The 23315-nt window shown below is 40.8% G+C and overlaps 1 protein-coding gene and 1 long non-coding RNA gene across 7 annotated transcripts in view; one reads left to right on the top strand and one right to left on the bottom strand.

The window, feature by feature from the left end:
• The window catches only part of LOC135260873 (dipeptidyl aminopeptidase-like protein 6), a 165313-nt gene that overhangs the window by 126867 nt on the left and 15131 nt on the right, over window positions 1-23315 (bottom strand). Inside the window, exon 1 of one of the 3 annotated variants that reach the window (XM_064346536.1) lies at window positions 4692-7672. The exons of the other annotated variants lie outside the window; for them this stretch is intronic. Within the exon in view, the coding sequence (XP_064202606.1) occupies window positions 4692-5090 (399 nt within the window). The 5' untranslated portion in view covers window positions 5091-7672. Of the gene's footprint in view, window positions 1-4691; window positions 7673-23315 lie in introns of those variants that run through there. 3 annotated transcript variants of the gene reach the window in all.
• Window positions 1-23315, top strand: part of LOC135260874 (uncharacterized) — a 151040-nt gene that overhangs the window by 85090 nt on the left and 42635 nt on the right. Inside the window, exon 3 of one of the 4 annotated variants that reach the window (XR_010331765.1) lies at window positions 17613-18760. The exons of the other annotated variants lie outside the window; for them this stretch is intronic. This is a non-coding gene — a long non-coding RNA (uncharacterized LOC135260874). Of the gene's footprint in view, window positions 1-17612; window positions 18761-23315 lie in introns of those variants that run through there. 4 annotated transcript variants of the gene reach the window in all.

Consider the following 23315-nt stretch of genomic DNA (forward strand, 5'->3'; position numbering starts at 1 on the left):
AGGTTGCAACATGTCATTAGTGTCATCGGTGAGGGCTGGTAAAGGATAGCGGGGTTATGGGGAACCCCCTCCACCCCACCCTGGGGTGGTTCAACCAATCAGGATGTATATTTGAACAAAACATCTGCCCAGCAACAGGAGGGAGCAGCCAATGGCAACTCCCCTTGTTAGGTGGGTCAGATAAGCTAGATGGGGGGGACAGCAGCAGCGATAAAGGGACTCAGGTGACATTTAAGTCTCTCAACAGGCCCCACCCTGTTTCATTAGAGGTAATATATTCCTTCAAAATACCATCCTACTGGCAGAATGACATCACAGACGTCACGCTCCACCCCTGCTTGGGAGAAATCGATATTGTCATTAGTCAAGACATTTCAGATTGCTGCTCCCTGACCAACAGCGGACAAGCAGCACGGAGTCTTTAATACCGAATTAATCTGAATCTGATGGTCTTCAATAATCCTGCCTCTCTCTGAGACACAAACTCCAGCATGTGAATCACCTTTCTGCTGCCTCCCGAGTGCGGCTGCCATCCGTATTCCTCAAACACGCTGGCGGCTCGGCACGTGAGCAATCCGGCAAAACGTCTTCGCGGGCGTGGTGTTACCGGGCAGAAGTCACCGTGTGGGCACCAGGCAGAAGTCCAATAGAGCCTGGGGGTACTCCAACTGGCTACACTCCTCCCCAGCTCACGGTCAGCATGTTTGTTTTTTTTTCTGTAATCATACCTAACGTAACCTAACTAAATAACATTAACCTAATATAATGACGAGAACAGGCCATTCAGCCCAACAATGCTTGCCATTTTCCTAACTAAATTAGTGCTCTGATTACCTACAGACTATATAGTATCTAACGCTGTATCAAGCCTAGTCTTGATACCTGATGCCATAGTGAAAATTTCAGAGGCCACGTGGAATTCTTCCTCGTAAAAAATAAATAAATAAATAAATAATACATAACAAATCCCACCTGTTGGTTGTTGATAAGACAGCCAATCAGCAGCAAGGCATGTGTTGCGTTTTTGTGGATCATGTTTCAACACATGCGTAAAATTGACATTATTTCCATGAAATAGGCACTGGATATGCTGGATTATTAGCAGTGCAATGTGTACAGATATTTTACTATGTATTTCACATTTCACATGCAAACACATACATTGTTTTACGTAAGGGAACAAGCACATTCTCTGACCAATGCTTGCACAAGGAGTAGATAAATATTTAAAATCAACATTGTTTTCATTCGGCACACATTTGGGTGTAAAAATCTAAATTTGCTTCATAACTGCAGATGGAGAAAAAATATGTTTTGCTCTTATGCAAGATGGAAGTTGAAAACATGCACTATGCAATCTGTTTACTCTCTCTCACAGGGACTTGGTCAAATTACCACTGAATCGAATTGGAAATTGACAAGATAAGGACAGAAAATTGAGTTTTAAGGTAGAATGGGGAATACTGACTTTGGCATAGGGTTAGAATCTCCACACCTGAGCTCACAGACACAGGACTATAGGGGAAATAGCCAGGGACCTGCGTTTAGTGCAAACCACTTGACACACAGACAGAGGGGGACGATGGAAAAAAGAAGGGATGGAATGAGGACAGAGGAAGGAGAAAATTATAAAGACAACGAGGAGTGACGTGGAAAAGTGATGGAAATCGACAAGTACGCTGGGCTCCTTCCAATCACTTATTTTCTCTCCTTGCAACCTTTCCTTGCATCCTTCCCTCGCTCCTTAGTTCCACTCAATAGAGGATGCAAGGCGAGTCGAGGAATCATGCATTAGGCAACTGGAGCGTCCTGGTTCAGTGAATCTATAGGTCGATCATTCAACTGTCACGTGTTCCAAGAAATACTTCCGCAAAGGATGCACTTGTGTATCCTCGCTGAAACGTCCTCCAGGAGCCCCCTCACTCCTAGCTCCTCACCCCTCCAAACAGCATTTAACGGATTAGAATGTCCTTAAAGATGGTGAACGTCGAGGACAGAGGAGGCAAGGACGGATAAAAAATAAACGACTGGAATCAGCCCCTTTAGTCTGAGGACTGAAAGAATATATGGAATGTGGCAAGAAAAGAGAAGAGAGCGAGAGATTTTTTTAACTTGTCAGTGTGTTTCCTTTTCATTTATCATTTTCCAATATTTAGTGCTTCTATTAATTGTTTGTATTGTGTCTTGGTCCACTGGCAGTTGTTTGCCAATATTGTTATTTGCAGTCATGCCAATCGAGCATTATTATTGCTTGAGAGAGAGATACACTGCTGGCCAGAAGAGAAATGGCACAGTCAGTTAGAAGACTGGGTGTGTGTGGATGTACAGCATATGGGCAGTAAAGCTAAGTAAAGGCATTCTTATCTGGAGGGCATTGTTGTGTACGAAATTTTAAAAAATGGCCAAAATCAAATACAATAAGAAAATATCTTAAATATTCATTTAAAAATCTTATAAATATGCAAATCACACAAGGCTCAAAGCTACACTGGCTGCAAGAAAAAAATAGCGAAAACAGCACCAAAAATAAAAAACATTCAGGCTGAGGGACCAGGTGGCATTCGACTTCAAGGGTTTGAAGCAGAACTTACAGTGTGCTATTCAGAACTGATTGGGAATATTGCTTTTGAAGAGGCCTGCTGTTCCGCTGTTTTACCCACGAACCGGACAGCACTTGTTGGACGGCGCAGCCCCGCATGTTTAATCCAGGACCAGTTCGCTTGTGGCCTTCCCTCGTTATTGCTTAGTTACGGCTGGAAGCGTTTGTGCCTGCAGTGCCACAGGCTCAAACTGCGCTTCTTCACACCTCCATATGCCACTGCATCAGTGGGACGGGTCTACCTGCACAGTTAAATGTCCAGAGTTAATTCAACTCTAACAGTGTGCATTTTAAGTCCAATTGGGACCCAGAGTTTATTTAAGACAGAACGTTTTACTATTTTAATGTGTGGCTGTAGAACATCACCCAAGTCAGATTTCGGAGGGGGAATGATTAAATTAAGAGCGCCAGCAGGCTGTTCTAAACTTGGTCGAACAAACACAAGAATGCGTCGCCTGATTTTTCCATTCTAACACACGCTAACACTAAATCACAATGTAGCACTGTCTGCCGCATATCTGCAGGGCATGTACTTTTCAACTGGACCATTCGCTGGTCCACGGTGTATTAGAGAAGATACAAGCAACCACGTGTTTGTTTAAATTGCTTCCCCAGGAGGTGCTAAAGGCAGCTCTTGGCTCAGCGATGCTCCCAACCATCTGGAACCAAATCCTGGCTGTATCAGTGGCCACTGTGGTCAGGGCTCCTGTGGGGCGGGGCATGATCGACCACAGTATTGACCGGGCGGGGAGGGGAGGGGGGGTAATTTGGTCAAATGTCCCCCCTCACATAATCTCAATTAGTTACTCCATATACAGGATAGATGGTCTGACAGGAAGATGCAGTCTGTCTGCAGCAGCTGCGCAGTCAGCGCAGTCCTCTGCAGTCAGTTCAGCCTGGTGGACTGCAGAGCCTATTAAGAAGCTTCTTTACACGCAGGTTTACGAGTTCGTGGAGGTCATTGCGGCAGTGCAAACATGACTGGGGAGACCAAATTTGGAGAAGGAGAAAACAGAAATTTCTACCTCAGGCACCGAGTGGAATCATGGCCAATCATCAGTGTGGGGTTAGCAATCTGCCGCCATGCGGAGTTATTCAGCTCCTTCACGGAATACTAGTTCTGCTCAACCCCCTTTTCATAACGGTTCAGCAACTCCTACACTCCGCGCATTTTCCTGACCTGATGTCTTACATACATAAACAGGATTCTGACTATATGCCAAAACAGAAAACATTTCAAATCTTGGAACCTCAGTCTTTAGAAAATCATTAAACCTCTGTTTAACACATCTGTTGCACTGGTTTTCAACACTGAATAATGAAAATGCATTATACTCTGTGGAACAAATTTGATCCATTTTCTGAATTGAATGTGTTAATGAACTGTGCTGAGGCTTTCAAAATTGACCTCTCATGCCATCACATTATGAAAACAAGACTCCCCTGTGATGGAAACACATGAAACTATGAAGCCCTCAAATATCTCCATGAAAAACCATGGTTTGTACATATCTAGAAATGAAAAAGCATAAGCACTTTAGTGACATTTGTGTCCGAGGTTGATAGAATCTCAAACATAAAGCATAAACGAGGAGCCTATATTGCAGAACCGGAGAATTTTCCCGAGATGAAAATGGTGTTTTTTCAGTGCGCTACAGGGATTTCACTGTAAACAAGACCACTAAATGTATCATCAGTGCAATTGTCCAGAATTGCAGCCCTGCACCCTATTACTGCTCAAAAATCCCTACACTGTTCATGTAAATTTCAGTTACCTATGCAGATACCTGAAACGGTAAATTCAGATGCAAGTGAAAATTGCTTTAGATGTCAGTTTGTTTTCATTTCTGTAATATGCAAAACAATTTGTAAAAATGACTCAAAATAACACCTGTTTGTTCAAGATGGAATGCACTGATACGTTGTGATATAAGAGACACCAACTGCATTTCAGGAAAAAAAAATCATTATCTGCAGCGTAAAGGGCTTTTTTTTTTTCTTTCTCTAGTACTGCAGTAAACGGAAAAGCCACTTTAATCGAGATGAGGACAGAGCAGGCTGCAGAACGTGCATCTGAAATGAGAGCCCTTACCGTTCTGGAAGAGGTGGTGGTGTCGATCTTCAGCTGGCTGGCGATTAGAACCGACATGGTCCGGACCGCTCGGGCTCCGATGCGTGCGCGCGCGGGCTCAAGTTGAGCGGTAAAAGTCTGGCAGAAGTCTGCTAACGGGCGCGGACGCTCGGTTTGACGGTCCCGCCGCCGTTCTTCGGCCGCATGCTCGTAACGGGAAATCGATTGGGACGGGCGCACGTGTGTGTCCCCCTCTCCCGGGTAACGCGATCGGTCCGAGCGGGAGACTTTAAACCGCGCTCTCTCTCCTCCCTCTCTCCCTCTCTCAAAGCTTCCTCCCAGAGGACGCCACAGGCTCAACACCACCAGTAAACTGCAGCCAGACTCCAGTGCACGAGGATGCATGCCACGGGGAAGCATGCACGTGTGTGTGTATGCTTTATGTCATATGCGTGTGCATGCATGCCTGCATATGTACATGTATGCAGATGCGTGTATGGGTGTATGCTGCGTGCTTGTATGTGTGTGCACGTGCATGCGTGTGTTTGTGTGTGTGCATGCATGCTACACACATAGAATAATATACTCCAGAGAGAGGCATGTGCTTGTGTGCACCTGTATCTTCCCGTGCCAGCGAGTGATTGTGTCTGTGAATGTATATCCACAATAGTGTGTGTCTGCATGTGTACATATGAGTAGGTGTGAATGCATACTTGCATATATGAAACTGTGTGCATGTGTGCGCGTGTGAGTGTGAGCCCACATGGGACTGAAAGGATCGATTCAATCAGCTCCTCTGTTGGGTAGTGATTTAGCGTGAGCAATATTTATTCTGCATGCCTCGTGTGTCGTAAATTATTATATCTGCCCCTAAGAGGACGGACAGTTGGCACGATTTGCAGCTGTGTTTTATTTATGTTGCATTTGCACACGGGTCCCGGATCCGCCGCTCAATCTGGATAACCAATCTACGCCACAAACCGGCAACGTCCGCGGACTGACTAAATGGGAGTCTGCAGCCAAGTGCAGAGGGACCACGGCAGAGCAGAATAATGGCTTTGCAAAGATTAGGTTTCTTTAAAAGACGAGCCGCTTTCAACAGGAGCAACAAGTTTTTCCCATTACCTCTCTTTTAAATTACACTGAGAATTATCTAGGAGGCTCAGTTCAGTAAAGGAGGATCTAGAAGAATGCATTACCTTCACACAATAAAAAGCACACAGCAGCTTTGCCATGGCAGAAACGGCCACCAAATGAATTGTGGATGCGTGACTAAGTTCCACAACTGAAACGTATCGCACAGCTCAGTGTTTCCGTTCCCTTTAATTGAATTATTCACTGAGTCATTCGCTTTTTTTTTTTTTTTACTACGGCTCTTCTGCAGGTTTGGAGATGGCTCGCTGTGATTCACAACCAGAAGGACTGATCTCATAACTTCCGCTCCAGTGGTGGATATTGTTATATTAATACTGTATCCGATTGAAACAACTTCTATCTAATAAATGACAGGGATATCCATCACATACGGTACATCGTAGAAGTGAACTGGTAAATCTTAACGGGACAAAACTGCATAACTGTGGATCTGTACTTGGACAGAGAAATTATCCACTGTTCAGCTTTTAAACCCTTTAGCTTAAAACCAATACATAAATATGATTTCATTTGTTCTGGTGAACTCATAGTTACAATAGCACAATTGCTTTGTCGATTTGTATCAAAAGCTACATAAAAAAACACTTAAATGAAGACATAACAAAAAGGAATACCACGTTACAACTTTCCTGGCTTTAGACTATCATAATGGCTATGTTTGAGTGTATGTTACAGTGGGTTGAAGCTGACCCCATATTATATGATGCAAAGCTTCTAAAACGTCATTGGCAATGCATCCAAAAAATTCTCACTGCTGCTGATAATGAAGTCAAATAATTACTTATAGAGATAATGAACTCCCCTTGTCCACACATTTAATGCAGTCTTCCTGCCACACATCCTATGGAAGATGTGTCTTGTTTCATCTCTATCATATTCACAAGGATGGATCAATTGATTCACAGTTTTAAAAGTCTCAAACATTTAGTGTTATATAAAACTTTGTAAGAACAGAATAAGTAGGATATAAAATGATGCTCTGTTCAGTTTAGTCAAACTTCTGGACTGGCGATTTAATCTCAAAGAGAAAGAATTTGAATAATCATTTACTGTTCACATCATTTTCACAATTGTAGTTTTACTGTGCACGGCAAAATATGCATTTAATTAAAATAAATTGATTTGACAAGGTTAAGGACTATCGCCAGGCTCAATACACAAAGGCTGGAATTGAATTAAAACTGACCCAGAAGCCAAAGAATTCAACTAACACACTACAAAGCAGACGCTGTTAGGAAATGCAATTTCTTAAAAATGCCAACCCAAATTATAAAGCACACTTTGACATCAGCTTACTTTTCTTTTTCACATTTTCTTTTCAATAAAGCATGGTCTATAGATTTGACTTCATTTGGCCCTGAGATTCTATTTCAATTGAGCACAGTATCATGTGCATACAATTACAAAAACTGCATGTGCAGTCATTATTAGTTTGAATAAGACTGAGCACTCTGTAGCTACTCAATGGACAACACACTGGATTCCAATGAAAATTATGTTTAATTTGGATTACTCTTGCTGGTGCATGCTGTTTGCATGTCGTCGTAATAGAAAGTTTTCAGGGGTAAGTACTTTTACCGAAATCTCCAGGCAACGCATCTGTCTGTTTCCCTGCTATTTGATGACACACTGACCTCCATCCATCACTCTCATTGCAGGAAATGCCCGGTTTATGTGTTTCTTAGTCCTAAAATAGACAATCTCCTCCCTCCCTCCTTCTTAACCCCGTCCCATCACGATTATGGGAAGCTTTCCTCTCCTGCACCACACAAAAATATATAATCTCTCCCCTCAGGCACACAGTAGGTGCAGCACAAGCCATGTACAAAAGGTATTACTGTTATGAATGTATCAATGTAGTCTCACCAGACCCAAACCCACCACTATATATATAATTAGGGGGGCTCATTGTCGGTGGTAGTGAGGCCCTAAACAGCTGCTTATGTCATTTATTAGGTTGAGCTGGCTCTGCTGACCTGTTTTGAATGTAGCAGGCATACAGAATACCTTAGATGAAACAAAGAATTCTTATCATTTTACAGCACCAGGCAATACATATTTCTCCTAAAGTACTCCAAGCAGACAGCCAAGAAACAAGCCTTCAGCGGCTCCAGCTACTTGTACTTGTGAGTTGTGCAGTGACTTCTTTTATGTCTGAGTTCTGCAATGACTGGATACATTTTTACGTGGAAACTTTTACTTGGAAGATGAATTGATCTTAAAGTTCCTTCTGCTCGCTGACTGATGAGAAAGTTAAAGGCTGGCTCAGCAGGCCAGGAAGATTTTCTGAGCGTATCCGTCCAGTTCCCTCTGGTCAGTTCAGCGTTAGCGAGGAACGCTTCGCTTTTGGTGAGTGAGCCCAGCAGGTGCACATTCTCTGCCGAATGAACACAGCACGTCGTTTTCTTGAAGAAGTCTTCCCCACCGTGCGCACGCGGTACAGAAGCGCAGGCTACCAAACGCATCGCCACTTTCCCTTCCCTTCCACTGATCACCACATCGCGTCGACCTGTCGGTTCAGCGAGAAAAACGAACTGGCACCTCCGCGAGCTGTTTCTGCAGGAAGGAAGTACACAGGTTTCGCGCAACTGACCGCTAGCAATGGCTAACTCGCATTATTTCATAAGCAAATTAACTGTGCTGCGTTTAAATTTACTGTAGTGCTTTCCATAATTGCAGTTTCCACCACAATTTCCCTATCGCTTCAGCATGGTTCAGCCTTACAATTAAAGACTACTTAAAGATAATGACTCCCAAACTCTGTTAATTTCATTGCTGTCCCGTGGTGTAGTTTGGCACTACCTTAACCGTCAAGGTAATATAGTACACATTTATACCCCATTTAGTGGAGACTCAAACAGAACGAGAAAAGTGCATTAGAACAAAATCTGCTGATGAACCTAAAGAAAACGATTACATAAATGTGTTTGTGTACACATTTGTAACACTAATGGTGCTTTGCAACTGTTCTAGTTAGTTGTTGTCCTTTGACTTCAGTTACAAAATATTTGAGTTTATTAGGGTTCGTGTTAAGCCATTTTCAGTCAAAAGTGCTTTGTAAAGCAAGTATCAGGAAATAAGGTAGGACCAGTCATTCAGCATCAAGGAGAAGCAACGAAGGAAGATCCCATATTCACTACAATGCATGACAGGGGCCCTGTGATGCCAAACTCAGAAATCTGAGTACACAGAAGCTCTTGCATGGAATATTTTCTTCCACAGAGAATCATTCTTCCACACCAAAATCATGCTATAAAATAGCACTGCCCATATTTATCTTCATTGCACTCCATGCTAACATTAGCATGATTTAGGATTGTTGGTCTTAAGACCATTAATATCATCCGTTATGTGCATAGGTTTTAGCTTCATTCCGAGTCACTGTTTTACTGCCTGTTCTGTGCCTCTATTATTATTTCGGTTCCCCACTGATCCTGCTTTGAACATCTAATGCATCATACCCATGATGGTCCAGTAAGTCAGTCTGGATAAAAAACATCAGCCAAATAAATAAATTAATAATAACTTTAAAGAATACCTCTAGGTTTAATACATTCTAATACATTCCAATTTTCAGTGATTACGTGATGCATCTATCAAGACTTCAAGAATTTGCATAAGGTGGATCTGGCGGCAATATAAAATGATGCTCGGTGGCACAGTACAATGCCAGCACTCACTATCACAAAAACGGGCCGATGTCATAAAGGTAAAAGGACGGATATATGAACATTGCACTTTTATGGACGGCGTGCATTCATGGAAAGCTTAAAATCCACGCAGGGGTTGGGAGACATTCAATTACAAATCATCTGCATAATGAATAAATGCTTTGTTTAACCGCACGGCCCCTTCCTGCTGCAATGCATAACAAATCATTAAAATGTCCGGGTGTTTTACAGAGAACAGGCGCACCGCTGCTGTAAATGCAGATGGCGCATTCAGCATACTGAGCTCACCTTCACCGAGACGGCCACTTTAAACAAAATAAAAGCAACACTGCACACTCATACAGAATAAAACCCCAAATCTACAGCATTCCAATCTTCCTCTATGTCTCTCTGATTGAGACTTTCAAGCATGTAATTATGGCACTAGCTGTTGTAAACTATATCATAAGTAGGTTGCATTTTTTCCGATATTAAATGTTAATAAATATTTCAGTATGAAATTTTTTTTATGGTGGAATTAGAAAGTCACATCAAAAAGTATTCTAAGGCATAGTAATTCAAATGAGTCAACTTTGCAGTCAATGATGATTTTCATGTTTAAATATGATTTTCATTTAGATGTGGATGACCAGTTCCAGAGGCAGACACTGATTTGACTAAAATACTAAAAAGTACTGTAAATAAAACTTAAATCCCTGAGTGGTATATGGATGGGGGGAAAATATCAAGGGGGGAAAAAAAAAAAAAAAAACTTAAAATGTGCCAGCATATAGCACATGTATTATTATAACAAGCAAAGTCAGGTCCTGCAATTTACCACAGGAAATGTAAAGGAGTGATGGCCCAATATGTTATTTCACGGATCACACTTCATAACCGTACGTTCTGAAGGAATAACTGGTTTAGAGATTCATGGTTCTCATAAAGGCTGGGACATAAAGTTGGCTTTTCCTTTTTTCCATCACACTCTATAAAGATGATTTTAAACAGCTCATGCAGCACTGGGGAGGAAGAAGGCTTTCGCCAAACATGGGCAGTTAAAACACACTTTGTAGGATTTTGGGATGTGCTGCCTGATATTATGTGGTGCTTCACCACCTCTCTGGAAACGGAGCAGCCAGCCATGCCCCTGTGATCATTTTTAGTGACACGAAAGTGCTAAAATCACAGAGTGCGCTCGTTTGATAGTACACAGTGCACATCTGCACAACCTTCATAAACATATGTTTTGCATTTTCTGCAAAAATCTGTTCATGTAGGCCCACAGACATAGGCAAGTAAATGCTTTGCTTGAAAGCATTTCAAAATATATATATATATATACAGTGAGCTCCACAATGTTTGGGACAAATACTGGCTCTGTACTCCGCGATCTTAGATTTGTAATCAATCATGTGGTTAACATGCACACCCTCAGCTTTTTTCAAAGGGCTTTTTTATGCATTTTGGTTTCACCACATATATACCACTTTTTATACATAGTCCCCCCCATTTCAGGGCATCATAATGTTTGGGAAAACGCCTTCACAGGTGTTTGTTATTAGTCTGGTGTGTTCAATTGCTTCCTTGGTGCAGGTATAAGAGAGCTTTCAGGATCTGGTATTGATTCTAGGCTTTTGATTGCCTTTGGTGTCTGTTATTGGCATTTGTCAACATGAGGACCTCAGCTGAGTCAATGAAAGTAAAGGAAGCCATTATGAGACTGAGCAGTAAGAAAAAAACAGTCAAAGGCATAGGCCCAACCTTAGGCTTACCTATATAAACTGTTAGGAACATCATTAAGAAGAAAGAGAGCATTCGTAAAGGGCTTGGAAGGCCAAGGAAGACCTCTACAGTTGATGACTGAAGATTGTCACCATAACCAAAAAAATTACCCAGTCCGACAGATCAGAAACTCTTCAGGAGGGAGGTGTGGATTTGCCAGTGACTACTGTCCACAGAAGACATGACATGAACAGAACTACACTGCAAGATGCAAACCACTAGTTAGTCACGAAAACAGGATGGCCAGGTTACAGTTGCTAGGAAATACCTAAAAGAGTCTGCAGAGTTTTGGGAAAAGGTCATGAGGACAGATAAGACCAAGATTCACTTGTACCACAGTGATGGCAAGAGAAAACCGTGGAGGCCAAAAGGAACTGCTGAAGATCCAAATGCTATATACAAATCCCCCTGCACATGAGTGCTCAATCCCCGTCGTGACACTTTCTGGGCTGGATATCCCACCTCTATCTGTAACCCTCTCTGTTCTCCTCCGGTCTGAATAAAGAAAATACTAAAGGAGGGCGGACTGTCCGCTCTGTGTGTAAGAGAGAGAAAAAGATTCAAGCTGCCCTTTTCCTTTTTATTTACTATTTACAGCCTGCTACACAATGAGCCGCCATTTATTGTATTTTTTGCTGATCTGGCAGACTTCTGGAGTTTAATTACCCCCCCAGTAACGCTGAACACACATTTGAATAATAGAAGGTCTAGTGAAACCCAAAGCTTGTGCGATAAACACTCCCAGAATATCGCAGCATGAGACTAATTCACATCAATGAGCCGCATCTCTCTTCCTTATGCATCTATAATCAAGATCGCAAGTTAAAACTGCCAAAATTAAGAATTATTCTTTTCTATTATTCCCTGTTTCCCTGTTTTCCGAGGTGCTCATGAAATTTTAACATATTAATCACTGCGCAAAAAGGCTTTCTCAGTGTACTGGGAGCAAACAGCATTTGTAATGTCTGTACTTTAATTAAGACAACACTGATACAGATCACTTGTAAGACTGTGCATCCTGCTGGGTGAATACGTTGTTATCGCCCAGTCAGGTGCAGTTCCTCTTCCATACGACAGGAGGGGAAAATATTATTATGCACTGGGGCTTCTTGTAAGAAGAAGATTTATCACAAAAGATATTTTTATGTAAAAGAGGCATCGTGCCTGGCCCTTATGGTTTACAATTCAGCTCCCCCCCCCCTCTGCAGCTTCTAGAAGATGTGCTGTAGATGGACTAAAGGTTACCTTTGTTAAGAGGTAAGAGAGGAATCAGGTGGCTTGGGTTATATATACATATAATGCCCAGTAGTTGCAGGACTACCCTTTTATTGTAGTATTTATTGTAGTATTTTATTAATATCCTATATGTGTTATACATTAATATTTGTATAAATACAATATACTTCACACATTTACAAACAAAAATAAGTGAAAAAAGGTATACAGATACTTCGATAAACACTGATACGTTGCTTGCATAAGTATTCATCCACTGTGCTCCAGTAGCTCTAAATGTATACAGTCCACGAGTAAAAACGTAATTCAAAAGTCCTTATCGTGATTTCCGGATAAAAACATCTGCTTCTTTTGGAGGATTATTGATCCGCTTGTGCAATTTAAGGGAAGACACAAAAGTGACGCCCAATGGGCTTAAAATTATCAAAGGGCAGATTTAAGGAGAAAGGTACAAAAATACATCTAAATATTTGGATATTACAGTGAGAATTGCTGGATCAATAATTAAAAACAGGAAGCCACATTGTAGCATCCAGACGCTGCCAAGAAAAGGCTGTCCCTCCAGTCTCAGTGACCAAACAAGATGAAAACTGGTAAGAGAAGCCACTGTGAGGCCACACATACAGCAGGCTCGCTACAGAGGTGGCATTACTTTGAAAAAGAACTGTCTCAAAGTCCTCCTGAAGTTCACTAGAAAGCACGAGAACAAGATTAACTGTGTTGGAATAAAAGTAGACCAGTTTTCCATATGTTTGAGCATAAACTATAGCTCATTATCTGTGTCGGTTATTTTATAACAGAATTTGTTTCCCTCATTTCATTCATCAAAGGTGCCAATAAGTCTAGACTTGACCATATGTGCGTTGTGGATGTATCCTCTCAGTCAGCACTTTTTGGAAACTTTTTGGAGACTTCACAAGCAATGCTGTCTTTTCTCAATAACACACAGGAGGAGTAGTAACACTATAAAGACAGGCATCCATCAACTGTGAAGAAAGGGGGGATCATAGGATTGGAACAAAGCACAATCAGGCACGGTATACAAATTTTTGTGTACACATAAAATAGTCTTATTGGCAAACCATCACAAATTTTTATTTCTATATTTCCCCATCAGCGCGTTTTCTTCAGAGCCCGCTGAAGGATTTTATGGCTTAATTCTTTTCCTGGATGAGTCCCTGATTGCTTTGCTAACAGAACCGTGCTAAATTCTGCTTTTCTCACACGTCAGTGAGCCCTTCACAGGGAATTCAAAACAACACAGGCAGATTAATTCAATCCTTAACCACAAAGAGTTAATAAAAAAACATTTTGGGAAAACGGCAGAAAGCACCACCCTCACCACCTCCCCTTATTTTTAATAACATTATGTAATAAAGTTTGATAATTCCGTACGGTCAACTCTGCTGTTGTGAATGGCTTGAGCACAACAACAACAACAACATTTATAGCCAGGGTGGCTAGGCCATGCCCGGCTCCTGATTCTTCCTCACAACCGCAGTGACTAACAGAATCACTGGCACAGAACACACGGATGCCTGGACTGAAGCCACACGCCGCCTCCTGTTTGACTTTGAATTTACATTCTGTGTCCTGCCTTTATATTTGTACACACAACTGCCGGAGTCAGACTGCATAACTTATGTTTTCAGACGCCTCCATGTAAGTCATGGGATTTTACAGCAGATGCTCATTTTTAACAGTAAACAGTATCAGTAAACCACTGGCACGCATAGTGCACTACAGTGAATAGCAAATTTGTTTTCCATAGAAACCAGTAGGCTACCCTAAGTATCATGTATGTATGTGCCTTTCATTGGCTGTTGCACGCTGTTATATCGTACAGTACATACATTATGGTTAGAAATAACTAAACTTAATATTTCTGTAGTCACGCATCATTTACAATGCCTTCTGTATAGACACAAGGTTAACCCAAAGGGAATACCTGGATAATTCCTACCAGGATATAGCACCTTGGATGCTTGCTATTTCAGTATGCACCCTGTCCCCATTGATTTAAACCGTGTGCCTCTTCTCACACCCTCTGCATGTAAGCGCTCTCTCCCTCAGCACTCATAAATAAATGCCTTTCCTCTGTACCTACTTAACAAAATTATCAGAGTTAAATCAACTCTAAAAGAGTTTAACCAAAGTGTATAACCATAACCAGGAACAAATGTGTTGAAAACTCTAGAGGGAAGTACAGTTCCAAGTGCAGGGAACGTTGCGTATATTTTGCTGTGTATGCCCCCGTGTAACTCTACCCTCTGGTCCACTGTAGGTATGCACCAGAGCCATTCCAGTTGTGGCCTACCATAGAAGTATTTTTGGCCATTTGATCCTTCAGATAAATAAACATGTCATTATTCAAATCCATCAAAAAAATCTCTAGATCTGCATCTGCACCATGTCAGCATACCTCCCATCAGTGACAGAATAATAATAAACAGCTGTGCATACTCGGAGAAGGCATCTGCTTTGTTTACATGAGCGTAGAACATTTATAAATAGTATGCGGAAAATGTTTTGCCTGTATGCTGCATTTTAGAAAAGCACCTGCCCCTCAAGAAAAAGAACCATGCTACACCCCTTGTCCCATGTGAATATTTACCCTCTCGCCTGAAACTACATCCCCCCCACCCCCACTGCTACCATTGACAGTATCCTGTGTCACCCTCAGCAGCTTGTACTTTGTTCTAATTTATCAAAGCATCAGTCAGCTCCTGTCCACAGTCCTATACTGGCTGGACTCCAGAGTTCTTCAACAGCAGGGTGTTCTCTCTCTCTCTCTGCCTCTCTCTCTCTATCTCCCTTCTCTCTCTCTCTCCATCCATACCATTCCTTCTTCCTTCACTGATCGAATAAGGAACAATTTTTTGGCACAGTCTATGCCTCTTATAGACAATTTACAGTGCCGAACATTGTAGTCCAAAAATTTACCCAGCACGTCCCTCTGGCTTAACCACCAGTATGAATATGTATGTATGTATGCATGTGTGTGAGAAGAATGGTTGATACATTCATAAAACAGATATTAATATTAAGGGAAAGGCTTGTACTGGTAAAATAACACCATCCCTGCTGGACTTGTGGGGATTAAACCCACAAGTGCATTTATTGGTGCTTTTTTCTTGCACTTTAATGCAAACATGCTGGTATGTGTGGTCAGCATAGCCTCCTGTTACACTCCACAAGAGACAGCCATAACTATGCTAAGACGGGACAATGAGATTTTTTCAGTCATTAAAGTACCATCCTGAATTCTGATTTACGACGCAGGGGATGTTTCAGTCCCTGGGCCACACATTCACCCAGCAGTCAAATGACCTCACGTTACCCTGAGAATCCACAGGGTGCAGACAAATGCCAAATTTACACCGGGGAACCGTAATGAGCGCTTCATCTGTTCTGTCTTCTCAAAGTTAAACAGCACAACGCATACAATGAAACATGAGAGAAACCGATCATTTATTTACCGGTGGCAATGATAGGCAAGTGCGCAGCAAGGTGTTTCTAGCTGTTTTCACATTATTAAATCGCTAAAATCATAATCATACGAGCTAAACGTTCATGTTTTTAGCATAGCCTTTATTACCATTGGTACCATATGTTAATACATACAAACCATTGATTACTGCTTTAGTGTTTAAGCGTGTTAAATTGGGCTCCCCATTTCCAAAAAGGGGTGTTTCTGCCCCAACCTGGTAGCTAACTGATCAAGCAGTGAGGCACTTAATTATGCCTTGGTTGACCAGAAAAATTTAATGGTGAACATGACTCAGCGGAGGGTCAGTTCCGCAGTCAGTATATATATATATATATATATATATATATATATATATATATAACACACACACACACAGGCAGTAACATATAGAGACAGTGTAGAAACAACAAATATTATGGTGACAGCAGACATCCTTCCAGGAAATGCAGTGGCTTGAACGAAGTATTCAGGATCAATCAAAGAGAAAAGCCGTAGGACAGGTTGGCAGAACCAAGTGCTCATTTTTAAGCGAGAAAACAAGAAAGACATCCAGTGATGTCTGCATTTTCAGCTAGTTTCAGCAGCGCATTGTGCTCATCTAGCACACTGTAGGGAGGATGTGGTCAAGGCTAAAGCTTTGATTTCTTTTTCCCCATTTGAAACTGTACAAGGCCATAGATGCTAAATACATCATAAATATATTGACTGCTCCATCACAGCATGGTCTTAATGCACCGTGAATCTTCTGCACCTGAGTGTGTGGGTGTGTGTGTGTGTCTGTTTGTGTTAACGGGATATGAGATCATATCGAGTAAGTTACGTATTTGTGTAACATTTTTACCAGGATAAATAGCTAACAATGTTTTCATTGTTGATAATGCAATGTGTGGGAGTTCATTGGATTTAAAAAGGCTTTTTTGTTGTTCTTGACTGGTACATGGTTTCTTTAAGTTACTTTTACAACTGTTGTACTCAGAATTATTTTCTTCAATGATATTGTATTTGATTTTTAAAAAATGATTATTATAAATTTGAATCCCCATGTGTATCAGGGCATGTATTGTATCACAACCCATGAACCAGGATACATATTGTATCGAGACCCCTGTATTGGAAAATGTATTGCAACACCTTTTTCAGGATATGTATTATACAATGACCCCTGTATCATGATATGTTTTGTATCATGACCCCTTAATTATAATATGTATTATATAATGACCCCCACATCAAGACACATATTGAATTGTTATTCCTGTATTGGGATATGTATAGTATCCCCTATATCCCCTATACTATATGTATAGTACCCCCTATATCCCCTATACCGGGATATGTATAGTACCCCTATATACCCTACATTGGGATGTGTACAGTATACTACCCCTGAAATATGTATAGTGAGGCTCCTGACAATACCCAGTCCTAGTACAGGAAATGCTCTTATGATACAGGTATCTCTTTACATTCACAGTACTAATGTGAGCTCTTACTGTTTACTCGCAGAAAAGGTTTTTTTAATGAAAGAAATACTACTTAAAAAACACGACACCACTCAAAATCTGAAGACTCAGCTTTCCTTCGTTTTAGCTTTTTTGAAGTTTTTTGTTTTTTTCGCGACCGCAGCGCTAATTGTCGCATCCCAGCATATGTGGGAGCCGGCGTGAGCATCTGTCAAGGAGCCGCGTGATCCGCAGACGCCAGCGCACCGTCGTTCTGCATTCTCTCAGCACTTCGGGTGGCTGGCTAGAAGGGCAGGACACTCCATCACCTCCAGACACACAGCCCACTTCAAGGAAACCGACTCCTCCACCGCCAAAAATTCCCCCTTCCAGAAGGACTTACTAAATGCCCGTCAGTCGCTAACATAAATATGGATCGACATGACACAGAAAGTGCGCTCAGCCCGCTGACGACAACCAGTACACGGTGATCTTAAAGGTAGAGTTAAGAGTGTCACTCACTAGAAAGAGGGGCATGACTAATTCAGATTTAGTGTAATGCTGTTTGCTTTTGTTTCTGGATTTAACCACAGGAAGTGAAGCGCTTCATGTGCGTTCATGACTACACGACCTCACTGGCACTGCCACACTTCATACTGTTACACAAGCAACTGGCCTAATTTTGACGAAAAGCTCATATTTAAAAAACAACTAGCTTAATACACCTCTTGTGAATTGCCACTGCTGAACGGGGCTAAAATGAATTTCTGAAAATACCTGCGATACTCTGTTCAATTCTCAGTTGAATACTTCAGACAAATTACAATCTTTCGGTAATAGAGGTGAGCAGTATCAGCATAAACAGGGAGGGTACTTCATAAGATCATTATGTCTGAGGCCACATGCTGGTTTCCTAGGAGACAACAGAACATTTTTATAGATGTCAGTTACAAAGTAACAGCAAATAAAAACTGATTTCTTGGATTGGACTAGTTGCAATGACTTGCCTTAAGATTACTAATTCACTAATTATTATCTACTAATTGTCAGAGTAAACACAATTGTTCTGCATTTCACAGAAAACTCTTGATTTAAGAAAATAGCTAAAGTAACTGAGTGCAAAAAGACAGCCAACATGGCAGAATAGAGGTAAAAGATTATTATAGACGTACAAATGTGGAGAAAGCAATGCAAAATTGAATGCTACAGTCTATCCCAATTACAGATTAAACCCAACATATCATAGGCATAGATGGATAATTGAAGAAAGCCAGTTGAAGGTTAATTTCATAAACTTGAGAATGGCATCGAATGACTGCACATATTCATGTATGCCATTGTCTTTATATGGTATATGTATGTCTGAATGGTAAATATCAACACTCACAACCAACAGAATAATTTGTCGGAGAAAGATTCATAAGATGCATGCTGTTTATTAAGTATTCTATACTACAAAGCAGCTGCACTAAATCACAGAAATACGAATGGCATAGAATTTTTAAAAAGTAATTAAATATACACAGGAATGGGTCATTTTACATCCAGTGTATGGTCACATTTCTACATGATTATTCATATTTTCTGAAATCGTAATTTGTTTATCAGGGCTTCAATCCAAGGTGACCTTAAATCTCTAATTGAAACTGCCACAAAAACAGACAACACAAAAATGCTTTTTGTCATGCTCTGACACATTCTGCAAGGCTTCAGAATTACCTCACCAAGCATCAAAGAGACTGTAAAAAGTAGCACTGAAGCACTGTGTTCAGTTATACATTAAAGAAAACTTGTGCTGGACAAAAGGTCAACATTTAAAATGTTGAGGTTTCCCTCTGCCTATAGACTATAGACTTATTTATTGGATGAATCTACTCTCCTGATCTAACGCAGCACATCTTGTTCACCTGATCTTCACCCCAAAACGTACCATAAGAATCAGCTGGGCGTTACACCCCAAAAAAGCCACAGGTATGAGTAAACACATGAAGCTGTGGTTGTACTAATCCCGGTAAATGTGCAGCATTGAAATGTAGTCCTCCACTGGTGAGGGTTAAATCCCTGTATGTCTGGGGAAATTTGCAGGCAGCACATTGAAAGGGAGGGTCTGAGAAGCACGACAGCACAGAGCAGCTGGACTCAGTCAATGGCCTTGCAGGCAATGTGTGGCGTGGTCTGCTTCGGGAAGAGTTGAATTTGTGCGTGCCTACCTCCTCCCACGCATACACACACACACACACACACACACACTTCAAAAACAGGATGCCTGATTATCAGCACTTGTTAAAGGAACCAGAGACAGCCTAGTTGTCGCTCAATGTATGTTTCTGAACTCAGAGGTCGCCCATGATTTTAGTTATTCATGCTAAAAAATGAGGACAGTGACATTAGCATACCTCAAAAGTGTTTCAGTTGAGACATGATATACCAGTGGCAATTAATGCTGATTTTTGTAGGGGTACCAGAATAAGCAGCACAGAAAATAACCACATACAGACACACACACATACCGACCCACCCACCCATGCACCCACACACACACACACACACACACACACACACACTGCTACATTTCTATAATAATGAACTGCTATACTGTTGTTGCTGCTACAGCACTGTGCTGTAACATAGGAACATATTCATTATATTTTCCTTCATAGTATGTCAGGAACCTACCAAGTAATTCATGTCACAGACAGAAATATACAGTATATACATATATTGTGTTCTGTAAATAAGTGGAGTTTTACAAAAATTAGTCACTAAAAAAACCTCAGCATAGATATTACTGTGTGTGTGTGTGTGTTTGCTTGTTTGTGCATTTGCGCATGTGTTTGTTCTTTCTATGTGTGAGTGAGTCTGTGCATATGTGGGCAATGCCAGCACAAAAAAGCACAACCACAGTTGGCACTGCCATAGCCAAGGGTCAATAGCACACTTTGTAGCAGGTCATTACAGCAAACTCCAGTACTTTAATTAGGGGTGCCAATAATTGACTGGCTATATTGGCCAATACCGATGCCTCCCTGTTTTACATTATAGCACAAATGCAAACTGCAATGCAAGTTTCCACATTCTTGGATGAAGTAGATGAGCAAAAACATCGACTTATGAAGGAAAATGTAATAAACGTTATTTGAAAAACGAAATATTTAAAATTACTTTATTATTAATTCAATTCAATTCAATTTTATGTGTAGAGTGCTTTTTACAGCGACACTACCCCAGTCTCTTTACGGAGGAAACAGAAAGGAAAATTGAGAAAAAACCAGCAGAGCAGCTAATAAGCAGGGAGCAAAGGTCTGGAGAGTTACCTGTCCTCTGTATAGCTTTGCCTGTGAGTTTAGTTGGTAAAAATGATAAAGTAAAAATAACACCGTGATGAGACTTTTTTGAGCATGAAATTTTCACTTAGATTTTCATCAGCGCATCAAATGCATCACCTCTCTAGCGCATGTATTGCATCACCACTTTGCCCATAATCTTATTTTGTCCGCCAATACCGTTAGATTACTTACTAAGATATTATCAGATGAGACTGATACAACCCCAATATAAACATGCATCCCGATTGCAACAGGACGACCAAGCTACCAGCCCCAAAATGTATGCTCATAATTTGACAGGTTTTTGGGGGGAAAATCCAAAAAAAGGGAGACAGTGACAATCCCTCCAACGTTAGAGGGTCACGAGAGTGGAACTCAATTCCAACTCACCTCAAAGAACTCCATACCTTCAGGTCTTTTAGCCATCACTTAAAACAATGGATGATTAACATACAAACCTGTCAGCACTGAAATGTCACTTGTCCTATGCTTCTGTGTCATGGCAGTATGTCTGTGTACCCTCCAACCCTCTAGCATCTGTTGTTGCTTGTGTTGACCACCTTTTTTTAAATAACTGTGCGTGTATTTTTTTTTTCTTTGCTATGTATGTTTTACTGTTTACCTTTATCTTTTAAGGAAGCCTTTTAATAACATTTGGCCAGGGACTACAGATGAAAATTAGCCTTTTGGCTAAATCTGGCATATTTACATTTGTTGTTGATTAATATGCACTGTCCCTTCTTAAATAAACTAAAAAATAAAATAAATAAAATGTGGGGGCAGCCAGAGAGGAAAAAGGGGAGGGGGTTGGGGGAGCAGGGAATTACCCTTTGAGCCCCCAATCCTCATTCACCTGATCTTACTTTGTTTATCACATTTAACAAGCTCGCTATTTTAGAGTAGGTGAGGATCGCCCCCGCAGGTAATTCATTTTTATTGCATTTGATAGTTGCTCTATTGCGGTGCCTTTTAGCTCATCCTATTTAATAGCTTTAATTATACCAATAAGCATTGTATTACATTATTATAATTTTTTCCATTCTAATGGTTTCTGCGAACAGCAACAACGTAAAGCTGACAGGTTAATTTAGGTAAAAAAGGCATCGCTTGTTCATTTATATCAGCATTAATGAAGAAAACAGTCCTGAAAAACAATGATGAACACGCACACACATTTGTTCGCGATGCTGATCAAATTAAGGCAAATTCTCAGCCGTCCAATTTACAGCTCATCAACCAACATTAGCTTGTTGCAACGCTGCCAGGCTTTACGGCCAAAATAACTGAACTGTCGACGCTTTTGTAAAAGCCTGCGGAGTTTCTCCTTTCCTCAAAATGAGCATTCTTCAGGGTGTCAGCTTTTACTATGCCCATGCAACCGTCTCAGCCTTCAGCCTCTGAGCATGTGATGTCGCATTGGCTTGAGGTTTTGACTTGAGTGTGGAAACCCCGCAGGGTTGTGCCAAAGCATATTTTATTCATAACTGTGAGAAAATGTTGGGTGAAAACCGTACACTAAAACCAGGGGTACACAGAGGAGGAACGAGAGGTCAGTGTGTTAAATAGACTTTAACCTATTTTATGAGTCCAGTAAGAACACTCTATTTGTACTCTATCACAGTTAAACATTCTGCTATCAGAGCTGATTTTACACTCAGCATTTTGCTATATATTTTCTTTCTGAGGATTTTAATACAGTTTGCCACTATCTGGTGTAAACCGTATTACATCAATGAAACTGTGATGAGAAAGATTTTCAAGTGCATGTCAAGAGCACTGTGAAGAAATGTTTGTACTATTAGAAGTGTGTGTTGTATTGCATCTGTATTCGTAGAATCTTTAATGAAACGTTGAGCAGATGTCTTTGAGCAGATGCACTGGTTGCATGCAATTTTTCACAGTATATAAAAAAGCTGTCAATCATTTCTAACACACAATAAAATGTGTTTAATCAACTCTTACAGAGTACATATGGTCCCATTTTGACCCATATGGGCTCTGTAAGAGTTCAATTAACAGTGGAAATTGTACTGTGCAGAAACGTTAAGGTCATTCTATTATCAATATTCTGGCGTGTAGACCACTTTTTACATTTGTATAATATTATTTTGTATAATTTCCGTATTTGTTTTTATTTTTTATTTTATTTTATATCCATTAGGGTGTTATTTCTCGCTTAGTTATAGGACTGGAATAAATCAAACAAAAAGCAGCTGGAACTAAACTATAAATCCCACAAAGGCATTAAATAAATGGTAGTACTGCGTGTAATGTTAAAAATGCATGGAAACGCAAAAAAGCCCCCATAAACCATTTTTTATGCCTTGTATCGAGAACTCCTGGGAGTTGTGCTGTGAGCTGCCAGCCGAATCAAGAAACGATAGGGGGGATCTCAAATAAGATTTCTTTAACACATTTCATATTTAAACTGAAGCTATTCCATTTTGACAGGGTTCAGTTATGCTTTTTTTGAAAAAGTATTTTAAAATAACACCCGAGAACGCAAGACCACGGTCACGCTATCCACTGTGCATTAATTTGGGAGGCTACAACTGAGAATA

Source organism: Anguilla rostrata, chromosome 8, assembly GCF_018555375.3.
Source record: "Anguilla rostrata isolate EN2019 chromosome 8, ASM1855537v3, whole genome shotgun sequence".
Classification (NCBI taxonomy): Eukaryota; Metazoa; Chordata; class Actinopteri; order Anguilliformes; family Anguillidae; genus Anguilla; species Anguilla rostrata.